Raw genomic sequence first — 15,567 nt, 5'->3', positions numbered from 1 at the left:
ATTGTATGTTATCTAAGCTAGAATCTGCCATTAGGGCAGCTGCCTTGGCCATCTTATTAATGCCCTGGCGAAGCTTGGGTAGTTCTAGAGGAACCGTCTTTACCAGTTCCTTAGCCCAGAGCAGGGAAGCCCTGGAGAAAATAGAGTTAGTCGTGGAGGTCTTGATGGAGGAGGCTGCGGAGTCGTGGACCTTTTTCAGTAGGGAGTCACAACAATGGTCTTCCTGTGACTTAAGTTGTTCTTGCCCTTCAGCATGTACAATAGCCCCTGAGACCAGTTGGGCTAGCAGGGAATCCACCCTGGGAGTGGCAAGGAGTTTGGTGACGTTAGAGGACACCAAGTAATGTCTCTTAGGTATGTTACCTATGGGCTTGGAGGCAGTTGGTCGCTGCCACTCAGCACACATCACTTTCTGAAATAATGGCAGGAAAGGAACTACCGGAATCACTGATTCGGAGGCGGGAAAAACCTGCTGGTCAAGCATGGGGGTGGAGTCCTCTGGGTCTGGTGGAGAAATGTCGTTAATTGTGCGCTTCGCTTTAGAGAGAAGAACGTCGAAGTCTGTTGGGGGAGAGAAGTCTGGCAGAGTTAGGGATAGGTGGCGCTGCCTCTTCATCCAAGTCTGAGTGACCCGAGGGGTCCTTGGGGGGCGAACGCGGAGAGGCTCCCTCTGAAGATGAATGAGTTCTCAGGGGACGGGTAGGCCTATCCGGCATCAAAGGAGGAGGACGTGGAAGGAAGGGAATGGGGGGCAGAGGAGGAGGAGGGGGCTGCAGAGGACCCAGGGGGACTGGTTGCCTGGGTTGTTTAGGCTTCCTCACTTCGTTAGCAGAGGAAGATGAAGAGGAGTTATGCCTGTGCTTCGTTCTATGCCTACTAGGAAACGTCTGGGCATAAACAATCCCTGTTCGGACATAGGAATGGCCCTACATCTGGGACTCGAGTCCAGTGAGGAGGAGGACAACCTGTCCGAACCCTGTTGGTTGGTCTCCCGTCTGTGACCTAACCCTCATTCAGATACAGGATTAGGGGCCTCTGGTAAAGGAGAGGGCCCCCTACATGGAATGGCCTCGTGTTGCAGCGTGGTTACTAAAGGCTGCACTGCAGGGGGCTGGGGCACAAATTCCCGCCTAAAAAACTCCCTTAACCACTGAGTGGCTCTAGGGGAGAACGGGTCTTTACTTACAGTAGGTGACGATGGAGTAAGCGGTTTGGCCGGATCCTCCTGTAGCAGGTGCGTAGGCACCTGTGGGGACTCCCCCAGTAAGCCCTCGATGGGTAAGGGATCCGACACTGGAAGACAGCCCACCGGGCACCGGCCGCCCTTTTCAGAATGCGAGCGCTTTTGTGAGTCTCTTTACTTTTAGCGCCATTGCCTGAAGCCTTCAGCTTGGAGCGGCGGCACACCGCCTGAATCAACAAGCACTCACTCAGATGTTTGTGTCCCTCCACTCGGACCAGGGATTCCTTGTGCTTCTTCTTCTTTTTTGCACCTTGCTCCCCTAAATGTTTTGACTTCTTAAGGGCTTTAGCTGGAAACTGCCCCGAGGTCATCACCTCCATTGCCTGCGCCACCGGCGCAGCAGCGAAAACCGATAGAGATAAAGCGGCCGTGTTGGGACCAACCACCGAAGCGGAGTGATCTTCCCGCGCGTTGCCCAGGTCCTGCGGCAACTGTGAGGTTTCCAACATCGAGCCCTGCATGAGCTCTGCGGCATGAGCAATGTCCATGAGGACTTCAGAAAGGCGATAAAAACAGCAGAAAAGGCTAACTTTAGAAGGGGAGCCAATTAGTTCGAATGAAAATTAAAAAGACAATTTGAATGTAAATGTTTGGTGGCCGAATAGAGAGCGAACTCTCCTCCCGCCCTGCACAAGCTCAAGAGAGGGGGGTGGGGGGAGCGGAAAGATTGCCAAGACAATATGAAATGAGTAGAAGTTCAGGAAAAGAGACCAGAATAGCTGAAATTAGCAGAGCTCTCTCAAAAAGGTCTAGTCCCAAGCGAGACGGAACTGGAACTGGGGAGGCAGCTATGCCTACAAAGAGTCACATGGTCCAATTCTGTCTTGGGCATGCACAGTTCATAACCCTTTCTGAGGATCTTCTACCATCGGGGGAGAAAAGCAAGGCCACACAGCCACCTCCCCCACCTCTCTGCAATCTCACTGACTGTAGAGAGCCTCTGGAGTGTTACGTCTGGGAAGAAAGTGGAGGTGGGGGCACGGAACCACAGGCCCACTGGATCTGCGGTTCAGCATTACGTGTGGCCCAGCCCACTGTCACCTTTCCTAGAGGAACAGACAGACCTAGGCCCTTCTTTGCTTGTGAATTGTTCATTGCTTTCCTCTTTGATCTGGAGAGTGACTGATATACTATCCTCCTGACCTGGTCCCTGTTCACTTTGGAGATATTCCCTCACCACAAAGAACTGACTTGTGTTGCACTCCTCTGCAGAGAAAGAAGAAGCCTGCTACCCTGCTTGCTTGTGTGGAGAGAATAAAAAAGGAAGTCAAGTGGGGCAGGTGCTTTTAAGATTTTTGTTATGGGCAGCAAAGCCTTAGGAGAAGACTGAACATTTAAACTGGGTACCCAATTTTCCCAATTTAACTTGCCTAGGGGGCAAGAGGTTGCTGGTTCAAATCCCCACTGGTATGTTTCCCAGACTATGGAAAAACCTATATTGGGCAGCAGAGATATAGGAAGATGCTGAAAGACATCATCTCATACTGCGTGGGAGATGGCAATGCTAAACCCCTCCTGTATTCTACCAAAGAAAACCACAGGGCTCTGTGGGCGCCAGGAGTCGACACCGACTCAACAGCACAACTTTATTTTTAGACTGGTATCAGTCCTATGCCACCTTGACACAAGAGCGATAGAAGTAGAGCCTGAGCTGTATCTTTAAAAGGTCAGTTTCTAGTACTACATATAGTTGTAATTTATTGTTTACTATACTTATGACATTAAATTATATTGATGCCTTTGTTTTATTTTCAAAAGGGGAAATTAGCACATAAGCTGCATACAATTCATTTTGTGTCTTTCAAACAGTCAAGTAAGCTTAAATATGATTTTTTAAAAAGTACAGTATATATTTCAATTCCCCTCAAGATTTCCATTTCCTCCACAAATTGTTTTCCCCAGGACTTCAAAATTTGGGAAGTTTTACATCTCTAACTGTACAGAACAGGTCAAGAAGTATTTATTTGTTTGTTTATTTTATCTAAAATATTTTAATACCGCTCAAAACATATGTCTCTGGGCGGTTTACAACAAAATAAAAACGGAAAGTAAAACATTAGTTAAAACAAAAACAAAAAGTTTAAAACATTACAACAATTTAAATTTTTTAAAACAATATTTTAAAACATTTAGTGGATGAACTGGAGAGCACCCCAGAGTCCTGGACCACTGGAGGGAGAAAGGTAGGGAGAACAAACCATTCAGTAAATTCCACCTTTGGGAGAATTACATGTCTGATTGCAAATATGGGTCCCAAAGTGCAGCTGCACTTTCCAGCAAGGCGGAAACATCCAGATAAATTTCACATAGCTCTATTTTATATAGAATATGACTAGCCTTCAGGAAAAGTCCAGATATGATAGCTATATCTCTGGCTTATTTTTGTATACAGTGTTCTACTTTAAACAAGATTTACTTTACACAGTATTAAACTCTTACTTTTTCAAGCAGAAGCAACACCACTCACCAATGCTAATTTCATCATCTGTTTCAGCATCCCCAATACACTCAAACTGAAAATCTTGAAGCGACTGGGAAAATTTTTGTACCGCCATTGATAAATCTGTAAAAAGAGAAGAACCACGTTACTGAATTGTTTATTGTGGAGGTTATCCTTGCTGTGCAATGTTTCATTTGATTATTTTTAGCAAAACAATAATCAGAATTTCTATATGCAGGAGCCCTCGGTGCAGTTTGCTATGCATCAAAACTATATTAACTTTTGATCATAGCAATATAGAAAATTGTGTTCATATTGATCATCAACCAAGAGTCATCTCTCACTTTCTGGTATGTGGCTAAATCATCAGGGCACTGAAGTTCAAAGTTCACTGTCAAAGTTATACTGGATGAGCTGAATATCATATAGGCAGAAATTCAACAGCACAACATGTTAATACCAGAATGTGCGTGGGTGGGTGGGGAACAAGAATAGGACATCCGCCTGGGGTGCCCATCCGAAGAAAAGAAAAGAATCGGGTGCATGATATATCATAAAATGACTAGCTTGAATACAGATCAGTGTTCCTTCTAAAGCATGCGCATGCGCTCACATGTTTGTTTGTTTGTTTATTGATTGATTGATTGATTGATTGGGATGTGCCCGGACCGGTCTGGAGGCCATTCTAAAGGCCTCCAGACCGGTCCGGACCTGGGTGGTTCGGTTCGGGTGGGAGGGTTGCTTTAAGAGCGGGGGAAGAGACGTGAAGCGCGCGCACATTGTGCACGCGCACAGAGGACTCCTGGGAGCTTTTCATAGCAAAAGCGGGGAAGGGGCGGCAGGGAGGTATCCTGCCGCCCCAATTACTACTAAAATTACGGGCGCCAGAGTGGAAAAGTGGCGGGAGGGGTAAGTAAACCCTCCCCCCGCTCTTAAAGCAACCCCCCACCCCAGTGCCGGACCGCAGTTTGGCGGTTCCGTGCACACCCCTATTTATTTATTTATTACATTTATAAACTGCCCCATCCAAAGGCTCTTGGTTTTTGATGCCAGCTCAGTCAATTTTAGATCCCGCTCAGGTTGAATTAGGACGGTCCCACTCTAAACATATCTGTGCACAGAATCTTGATACTGCCGCACAGAACAAAACTCATTCCACACACAGATGGGGTGGGGGGGACGACACTAGAGAAAACACCGCTACAGATACAGTTATAGCCGATATTAGAACACAGAACTAGAAGATAAGCATTGGAGTGTGTCTGCAAAATCTTGTATTACATTGTTGCTTGTTTCCTATCTATTTCTTTCCTATCCTTTCTATCCAATAGAAACAGAACCAAGGGTGCCCCTAGGATTTTAGGATTGTCCTCTAATAGTAACCTAATGGTAAACCCCTCCTGTATTCTACCAAAGGCAACCACAGGGATCTGTGGTCGCCAGGAGTCGACACAGACTCGGCAGCAAACTGTACTTTAGGATTGCCCTAGGATTGACTAGGTGCCCTAGTACTGTTCCCTCTAAGGTGTGTGCATGTGCGCGCACTCACAAGTTTTTCAATGTCCGCTTAGTTGATTTTAGATCCCGCTCAGGAAGGCACCACTCTGAATGCATGTGCACACACAGTACCTTGATCTTGCTGCCCGGAACAAAACTCATTCTGCACAGAGATGGGGGGGGGGAATTAGAGGCACCACTGTGCCCTAGTCATACTTTGGTGCCCCCCCCAGTAGAGTTTGGGGCCTTGGCTTTAACTTGAGCTACACCTGTCACTCATTTACCAGGTGAAATAGCCAACCCATGAGGATGACCAGTGACTGACTAGAATGTACTGGTTTGTGGATACAGTGGGAGAGATCTCCCAGTCTATTGTGGTAGAAAAACTCTAATACTTCCGATATGAAAAGATGCTGCTATTAACCTGAAAATCCAGCCCGAGACCATTTCTTTTTCAAAATGAATGCTGAGGCCGGCAATTTGTTTCTCAGGCTTATGAGACTAGGAGGTCATTCACACAATCAAACACTGTATTGTACCCAGGTTTGGGAGCTGTGTGTGCTTTCAATTTTTGGTGGTGTAGAAACAAGGTTAGAGGGTAAAAGTGGTTGTGTGGAAGCAAGGTAGGCGGAAAACCTGGGTAGCTTTTCCTCCTACCTTGCTGCCACACAACCAAAAATAGAGAGCACACACAGCTCCCGAACCTGGGTAGAACACAGTTTTTGTTCAGACTCATTGGGGAGCAGGGTTTAGTTTTATTTATTGAATTATTCATCTATTTATTTGATTTTATACCGCCCTTCCGAAATGTCTCAGGGCAGTTTACAATTAAAACAGAAATATAAATATAAATACCAATTAAAAACATCCTTAAAAACAATTAAACTATCAGAACAATTAAAATCCTGAAAACCAGGTTAGCATAAAACAAAACTAATTAAAAATCCTGAAAAGCCAGGCTAAACAGATGGGTTTTAACGGCTCTCTTGAAGGTCAGTAAGGAGTTAAAGATTGTGAATTTCTGCTGGGAGTGCATTCCACAGCCCAGGAGAAGCTACAGAGAAGGCCCACCTCTGAGTGGCCACCAAACGAACCAGTTGTAACTGGAGACAGACCTCCTCAGATGACCTTAACGTGCGACGGGTATCATGTAGAAGACGGCTCTCTCTAACATTACATTCTTACACTACTGCGCAGTGCTTCAGAAATACAATGTAAGAGGAAGAGGACAAATAATCGGCAATGCTATATTTTGGCACTGTTTAGGTGTCACCTCACCAAGAATTGGTACCTCAGGTGACTACCTAGGTCTGCCTAGTGGACAGGCTGGCCCTGGATAGAACTACAGCTCAGTGGCAGAACACCAGCTTTGCATTCAGGAGGTCCCAGATTTAATCCACGGAATCTTGAATTAAAAAGATTTCCGGGATCAGGGGTAAAAAACAGCAGCCCCAGAAGAACTGGGGAAGAGCCCCACTAAAGGTTTCAAGCAGTGTCTGAGGCCCCATAGGGCTAATCAAGCAAAAAAAGCCATCCGTTATAATCAAGGATGACTGACGAACTGATAAAGAAGATGTGTAGTATGTCCCCTCTAGGACTGAAGAGTCCTTCCTTGCTTTCTCTGGCTGGGAGCAGAGTAGGGCTTAGCTGTGGAGGGAGATGCCCAACTGAACAGATTCAGAGAGCAACTCTGTGGAGGGTGTGGAGGTTAGGAGAAGAGGCAAAAGAGTCCTGAACTGTAAGCTTCTGGTTCTACTATTCTATTAACATTCACAAATTGTGTCTTCAGTACAACTGACTAACATACCCTGTGAATATATGAAGTAGAGCAAACTTCATCGAATCTAAATGTCAAATTGAAGGCATATTTATTCAGAACTTAGTGTTAGCAAATTCAGTGGGGCTTACTCCTAGGTAGCCATGCATAGGAATGCACTCATTAATAGCTGCTTCAGGAACACCTCTTAAAGCACCTGCATCAACAGAAGCATGAAAATGTTCTTTCAATAAGTACACTGAGGAGAGTGAAGATATATCTCTGTTAAACAACATGACAAAAAAGCACCATACACATCTGCTCCTTCTGCATGTCCATAAGGAAAGAGATTTTTTTTTGAAAGTGTGATAAACAAATTCGTCACCGGCACTGCTGAACATTTACCCATCTTCAGCAAACTGTGCCATGCAATTTTGATCATTACAATTAACAATATGCCATGTCACAGATTATACAGCCATCATGGGTTTGTTTGTTTTTTATTGTTGTTGATCAACGAACAGAAATATAATGTGCAAGACATTTTGGCTTCCACCTTCTCCAGTTGCTCTGATGTTCTAAGATGTTGAAGCTCTTCTCACGATCGGTGAGAAGAGCTGCTTCAGGGTCTGCAAGGAGAACGGGCCTAGCCCGCTTTCCCCGCAGACGATCAAAAGGCAGCCCTGGGTGGGCGAATCGGCCACCCACACAACTGCCAGCTCCGTCATGGAGCCAGCAAGAGCTGCGGGGATTGGGGGCCACGCAGCCCCTGGAAGTTCCAGGATGCCCCACACAAGTGTGAGGGGCATCCTGGAGAGCCCCCCAAGCCTAGGGGTCTACTCGTATGTCACCACACACCGCAGTGGCACTCGAGCAACCAAATGAGGTTAACTGAGTGCTCACTCCATTAACCCTATTTAAGGGGAGGGGAAATTAGGCGCTAGCTGCCTTGGGAGCACCCGGCTCGCCTGCGAGTCTAGTGGTTCCCACGATCCCTGGAAAGCAGGCTAAGCTCCCTTATCATGGGAATAGCCTCATTATGTTATTACACTCACACAAAACGGCTTGCACTTTGCAAGCCTTCCACTGGTGACAGTGAGCTGCAGTGACTGACATGAAACTCCCACACCAAACCATGAAAGACAGGAACATGCCATTTTTGCAGGTAGGTTCCAGACCTCGCCCAGACTACCAAAAGAAACAAGAAAAAAAGGAAAATCAAAACCCCAGAAAAACTTCATGAATGCTACAGAAAATGCAGAAATACCTCTCTCATTGGAAATCATGGGGAATGAGACCTCAGAGATAGGAAGAGATTAGAGTCACATAGTGACTGTGGTTCGGGGGGGCGGGGGGAGGGCAGAGAAAAATACCTGCAAAAAATGGCTAATGTAGCCACTGCTGGCACCCAGGATCCTAAGGGAGACCCAGGAGGCCAAATGGGATCCTCCGGGGAAGCCGCCCCCCCCCCCACTGCTAGGCTGCCCTCCACAGATGCCCGGCAGCCATTTTGAGTATGCAGCACAGCATGTGACTTCCTGACCACTCAAATGGCCACTACACATGCCTGGGAGGCCAGCTGCGTGGTGGGGCTGGGCAGCCTCCCTTTGGTATCCTGTTGGCCTACCAGGCTTCCCGTGGGATGGTGGGTGCCACCATCAGTGATGCTTACCTTTTTTTACAGGTATTTCCCCCTGCCCTTGATGCCACAATCACCCCTAGAATGGTTGTCACCAGGAGAAGGCTTGCAAAGTGCAAACCGTTTTACTTTGGTGCAGAGGGGAAATGCTTGACTAACAAGTAGAAGGTTGCTAGTTCGAATCCCCACAGGTACTATATCAGGCAGCAGTGATATAGGAAGATGCTGAAAGGCATTATCTCATACTGCGTGGGAGATGACAATTGTAAACCCCTCCTGTATTCTACCAAAGAAAACCACAGGGCTCTGTGGGCGCCAGGAGTTGAAATCAACTTGACGGCACACTTTACCTTTACCTTACATGTGTACACACACACACAGAGAACAGTACATTTGCAATAAACATTTATTGGTGAAAACCCATTTGTAATGCATCATTAAATCTTTTTAAGTGCGCAATCTTATACTTTGACCCTAAAGCTACAAGATCAACCTTGGGGGAGGCTTTCCACCATACGTAAATTTGTCTGTTTGCTTTATATGTACAAGTTTTCTGTAGCCCAGCATTTGCAAGTCCCGAAGAACACATTGAACGCTGAATTATGGTTATTAAAAACAGCAGCTCATCTGGCAGTCGCCTTAACATATCGAGCTACTGTACCATCTCTATATTTTACTTAGCAATATATGTTTTCTATTATGAGAGGCACTGAGTTAAACACTCATGGAGAACATTCTGCAGACTTGGTGGGCGATTCCTCGATATACAAAAGTGTCTACTGAAGTAATGCATCACTTTCATTTACCAGCTGCACACTGTACATCTGAGAATAGTCCATGAAGCGTCTGCGAGAGAGTGCGAAGAGACATGTTTGGCAAGTAATATTAACTCAATTCTTCTTCTAAATCAGTGATTCTCCAGCTGTGAGGCAGAGAGACCCAGGCTTGTGAATGGCTCTTTCCTGAAAGACAGATTGCCCCATACCACTGATCTTCCCCTATCATGCACAGCCACTATAAGAAAGACAGGGGAAAGAGGTCAACAAGTGTAGTGAATGCACCCCACATGAACCAAGTGGGCACTCCAGAAGACACACACAGTGCAACTGGTTTGTTGTGGATATGCAAGGGATGTTCCGCAGAACAGTCAATGTGGGAAGTTGCTATGTAGTTGAGGAATAGCTGCACTATCCACAAGTGGAGAGAATCTGTTGGGATACATTTGTAGTCTACTGAAATGCTTGACTGACAAGCAGAAGGTTGCCGGTTCAAATCCCCACTGGCATGTTTCCCAGTCTATGGGAAGCACCTATATCGGGCAGCAGCGATATAAGAAGACGGCATCATCTTATACTGCATGGGAGGAGGCAATGGTAAACACCTCCTGTATTCGATCAGAAGTAAAAACCACAGGGCTCTGTGGACACCAGGAGTTGAAATCAACTTGACAGCCCACTTTACTAAAACTTCATTGCTGCAGAGAGAGAGACCTGAAAAGGCCCATCCCTGGCCTATATCCTTTTCCTTCTATATTCTTTCATAGTTAATCTACAGCTACAAAGCAAGCAATTTTACAATGCCCATTTAAAAAAAAGATTATATTGGTCCTGTGTTCTCTCTGGGCACAGTCTGCTGAGTGCTTCTTCCATAAAAGTCTGAACATTATAACTAGAGAGACTGGGTGGAAGCCATGCTGCTTTGGAGATTACGCATTCCATTACAACCCACAGACAGCTTGATGTGTCAAGTTATAGAAACATATGGCATAGGAGGATGTATAAACGGAAATGTTATCATGGCTGTAAAACACTGAAAACTGTGAGACGAGACACTATGAAATATGCATCCCTAAGTAATAATGACTCTCCTTTAAAGCAGTGGCTTGCCACTTTTCAGAAAACCCTTTCTGCATCTATTCATTAGGGCTGTGCACAAATTTAGAGCTGAAGCATCAAAACCAAATCATCTACACATTGCCGCTGCTGAGAGGCAGCTCCTTCCAGCACTGGCCTCTGCGTAGAGTGGTCCTGTGCACAGCACTGCTGAGGGCCATTAAATGGATTCAGAGCCAGTGGAAGTCCCAGTGACATCCTGGGAGACATGCAGCAACACACATGGGGAGCACTGGGAAATGTAGTCTTCCCCAAGGCTTCCCCCACAGAGCTCTACGGGGAAAGCACCAAGGAGGACTACATTTCCCAGCACCCGCTACCCGCCTTCCAATAAGTCACTAGGGCTTTCAGCAACTTCAACTTCCTTTAGTGGCCCTCCTCAGTACAGTGCAGAGGACCACTCTGCGCGCTAAGAGATGGGGGTCACACTGCCTGTCTGAGAGGCCAGGGGTGATGTGCCGATGATTTGGCTTCAACATCAAATCTTCACATAGCCCTACTGTTCCATACAAAGGTCTGGGTCTACCCACACAGCAGATCAAGACCGGAGAGTTTTCAGATCGTAAATGGGCTATACCAGTTCCTACTGCCGTGGGTTTACAGTAGGATCCTGCTCCCCCAAACATCTCCCCTAGCAAAATGGGGAGCAGGCAATTCCCCCCTTGATGCACAAGACTTTTACTTGCAGGTTGATATTTATGTAAGAAGAGAAGGTATTTGTAGAAGAAGAAAACATTTTAAAAAATTGAATTCTTACATAGTATGAAGCGTTAATAGCCTTTCCAACCACCTTAGGATTCTACCACCCCATTCTGCTATTATGTGTAGGTGAGGCCACAGACATTCTGTCACACTCACAGTAAAAGTGATGAAAGAATGTTCTTAAAAGGAGAACATGGCGTGGTGCCCATGTGCATGATAGGGCATGTACACAAAAGGCTAAAAAGAACTTCCTACAACTTACGACAATCTTCAGCCCCAGCACCTCTCTTCAAAGAAAGTGGAGCATGGTGATTAAGCCCAGGCTTTTTTTGGTTTTACTTTCAAGATGAATGAGAAATAAACTTGAGTTTAAACTACCAAAGAACCGCAAGCTAGAAAACTATATCAATAATCAAAAATATGCTAAAGGAACAAGAGTCTCCCACTGAGAAGCACCGTACTCCAACAGCTGCTGTGCCTGATACAGTCAATTTCGTTCTAAATAGAACATACCACAGTGGGACATCTTTTTTTCCCACAGCCGAGACTGTAAACATGCCAGCTGGTAAAGTGATTATGCTTAGCGAAGCTTGAAAGAATTAAACAGCATTAAAAATACTTTATTAGTCTCTTATAAATCAGTATTATTGGACATTTCTCAGCCAAATTCTACAGTATCAATAAAGCATCTCCCAGAAAATAAATATCAGCAGGGACCAGAACGTACAGTGTTCCTCAGGAGTCGGACAGCTGTCAGGACCCACGGATCAGCAAAGGCCTACAGCAAGGCTGTGCACAACTTCAGCCAACTTTGGACTACAATTCCCATCACCCCAGCCACAGTGGCCAATAGTCAGGCTGGCCTAAGGCCAGTTGGAGACACCAGGCTGCCAATGCCCACCATTTTCTTTTTAAAAAACAACAACCATTTATATCCCTTTCTTCCTCCAAGGAGCCCAGAGCAGTGTACATGGTTATGTTTATCCTCACAACAACCCTGTAAGGTAGGTTAGGCTGAGAGATACCTGACTGGCACAGAGTCTGTTTCATGGCTGAATGGGGATTAGAACTCAGGTCTCCCCGTTACTAGTCCAACACTCTAACCGCCGCACCTCACTGGCTTGAAGCAGACATGCATGATTAGGCATGCATGTAAGACCACAATAATTTCTTGCAACTGTGAGAGTCCATTGCCCAATAGGGATCAGAAGAAAGGCCGCGGCTGTTTAGAAACAGGAGGCTGTTTTAAAAGGCTGTTTCAAAGCGGGGGCTGCTTTAAAAAGGTTGTTTAAAGACAGCTACTTCGGTACTCCCGGGGTGGGGAGGCGGGTGGAGAAGACAGACATCAATGTAAGAACCGAATATGAGGGGAGCCCACTGCAGAAGTGTTGCACAGCCCTCCCCAGCCAAAAAAAAAAAAAAGACTTGTCAGGGGTAGAGATGAGCTTATCGGTTTTTGGAATCTTTGGAATGGGGTATTTGCTTCCCCATCCCACGGCTACTAAATCGTTCCACCTCAGGTAGCTGCCTGTCCGTGACCTTTATAGCAATGGTATTCCACTGGAGGGTTAGCAGCCAGGAATGGCTTGAAACTTGGACATGTGGCAACCCAGGAAGCAGATGCTTTGCACAGGATGTAGGGATTTTACCCATGTTGCTGGTGCCAATACACCAGGTATTATAGCAACCATACTGGCCAACACGTCCCTATTTTCCCATTCACCTGAATGGGGAAACAGGGACATGTTGGCAGCTATGTGGCAACACAGTGTCAATGACTCAAAGCCCCGTAGTTTTACCCTTTCTCTGGCACCAGTACTGCTTACTGGCTAGGTTGGCTCTCAATAAACCCTTCCCCTCCTTTCTGGATCATCTCTGAAGGTAGCTAGGATGGTAGGGGTCCTCTGGGTTTAGATGTGATAGAGAATCCCCCCTAATCTCTAGTGGCACCTGGGGAGTCCTACTTCTCTCTCTCTAGAACCAATCCTGATTTTTTTTTTTGAACAGCGTTTTAAAATGTTCACACACATCCCTTGACAGTCATGTCCAGAAATTGTCCCTGACAAATGTAGCAATACAATTCTAGTTGAAACCCAACCTAAGAATGTCACCTTCTTCCCTCATTTTAGTTTTCTTGTTTCTTCTTCCCACCTCCAATATGTGCAAAGCGCATGTGCGTGCACGCGCGCACGCACACACACACACACACACACACACAGAGTAGCTATAGTCACATGTGACTGTATTTACCTGAATCCCAGATCTGCCCCCCGCAAAAAAAAAAAGTTTCTTTGGTGTCTGAATTTGGGGGATCATCTTAAAATTCAGGGTCCTCTTCCTTTTGGGTAGTGGACCAGGTCTCACGATCCATGAGAACCGGTTTTGGGAAGTGAGCGGGAAGAGCGGGCTAAGCCCGCTCTCCCTGCTCACGAGCGGGCAGGGAGCCCTGGGTGGCCAGATCGGCCACCCACACGATGGCCAGCCCCGAGAAGGAGCCGGCGGGGGGTGGGGGGAGCGGGGGCTGCACGGCCCCCGGAAGCCCCAGTATGCCCTGCATGAGAGCGCAGGGCATACTGGGGAGACCCCCGAGCCAGGAGGCTGCTTTTAAGCCTCCTGGCCGGGGGTCTACTCACAAGTAGCTGTGGCGTGGAGCCGCACCATGGCTACTCATGAGCAGATAGCCCAGGTTTGCGGAGCACTCGCTCCGCAAACCTGGGCTAAGGGGCGGGCTACAGGAGTGGGTTAGCCGCTCCAGAACCACCGGGCTCGGCAGCGAACCCGGTGGTTCTTACGATCACAAAAATCAGCCTGATTTTTGTGATTGTAAGAATAGCCCCAGTATAATCTATATTTAGCCCAATTTTTTAAAAGGGGGTTCATTTTAAACTCAGGGTTGGCTTCTTTTCAGGTCTGCCCTCCACAAAAAATAAATAAATTTTTTTTGATGTTAGAATTTGGGGGATCTTCTTAAAATTCAGGGTCCTCTTCCTTTTGGGTAAATAGCATAATCTATATTTAACCCATTTTTTTAAAAGGGGGGTCATTTTAAACTCAGGGTTGGCTTCTTTTCAGGTAAATACAGTATGTTCAATACACAATCTGCATCATGTATTGCATCGTGCATAGGGAGCCAGCATAGTGTAGTGGTTAGAGTGTTGGACTAGGACCGGGAAGACCTGAGTTGGAATCCCCATTCAACCATGAAACTCACTGGGTGACCCTGGGCCAGTCATGTATCTCTCAGCCTAACTTACCTCACAGGGTTGTTGTGAGGATAAAAACAACCATGTACACTGCTCTGAGCTCCTTGGAGGAAAAGCGGGATATAAGTGTAAAATAAAAATAAATAGTGTACAGACATGCAATTACTCACATGTGATGTTAAACACATATATAGTTGTACACTTCTAACTGTACCCAGATTTACTTTTTAAATGAATGCATACATGGTCATTCACACATGTACCTGTGTACAGCACCTGAAGACATGCAAAATGTAATGTCTGAATAGAGCTTGTGTGAGTGTATTATCTGAAACGGCTGCTACAGAGCACTTGTACCTCAAAAGCCAGTATCTCAAAAGCCAGTTTTTGTTTTCCCCCCAAAAAATGTGCAAAGCACACACACACTGTACACATTTCTGTATTCACCTGAACAAGGCTGCATGAAGAGGGAAGCAGAAGAAAGTTAAGAGCACCAGGGAAATAAATAAAAAGTGAGTCCTTTGCTGAAGGTTGGGATCAGAAGGAAATTCCAGGAACACAGCATTAGAGCCAGCAGCCCTTTAAAAGCCCAGACAGAACCATGCAGCCTTCATCACGCTGCTCTGCTATTTTCCCAGAGTAAAGCTATTTGTCATCTCTCTAAGGTCTATTTTACCACCTCAGTGAGTGCTTGAGTCAGAGTTCACATTATTGAATGTTCCTCCTTGTAAAAAAAAAAAATTGCTCCAAATTAAAAACAACTAGATGTCAGAGAGAAGTCTAAACTAGAAAAAAACCTCTTCCCTGTTGCATAGCATACCAGCTTTCTGTGCAAGGGAATGCTTAATATTGATGAGTGTTCACTCATGCAAGCCCCCACCTGGAGTGGTACAGCCAGGGCCTGGCAACCTTTCAGAAGTGGTGTGCCAAGTCTTCATTTATTCACTCCAGTTTCACATGCCAGTAATACATTTTAACATAGAAGGTCTCCCTATATAATTAATCTATTTTTGTATATAATTTTTTTAAATGCTTAATATGTTTAAATTTGAAATAAAATGCAGGTTTTACCAGTTTAGTTGTCCCTGAACAAGCAACATTTCAGAGAAACTCTCATTAATAATGTACATCCCTGGATACAGATGTGGAGAAATTCCAGTGACCCTTCCAGACAGTGGTGGAAAGAAATTCTAGC

The 15,567-nt window shown here is 45.9% G+C and overlaps 1 protein-coding gene across 3 annotated transcripts in view; it reads right to left on the bottom strand.

Moving 5' to 3' along the window:
- ARHGAP42 (Rho GTPase activating protein 42) overlaps positions 1 to 15,567 on the bottom strand; it is a 254,291-nt gene that overhangs the window by 199,603 nt on the left and 39,121 nt on the right. For all 3 annotated transcript variants that reach the window (XR_008319529.1, XR_008319530.1, XM_053309902.1), the window contains exon 2: positions 3,711 to 3,806. Coding sequence is in view for 1 of the 3 variants with exons in the window: in XM_053309902.1 (XP_053165877.1) it covers positions 3,711 to 3,806 (96 nt within the window). In the remaining 2 variants the exon portion in view is untranslated. The remainder of the gene's footprint in view (positions 1 to 3,710; positions 3,807 to 15,567) is intronic.

Source organism: Hemicordylus capensis, chromosome 3 (genome assembly GCF_027244095.1).
Source record: "Hemicordylus capensis ecotype Gifberg chromosome 3, rHemCap1.1.pri, whole genome shotgun sequence".
Classification (NCBI taxonomy): Eukaryota; Metazoa; Chordata; class Lepidosauria; order Squamata; family Cordylidae; genus Hemicordylus; species Hemicordylus capensis.
The sequence above is the reverse complement of the archived record's forward strand: the minus strand, read 5'-3'. Positions and strand labels throughout refer to the sequence as shown.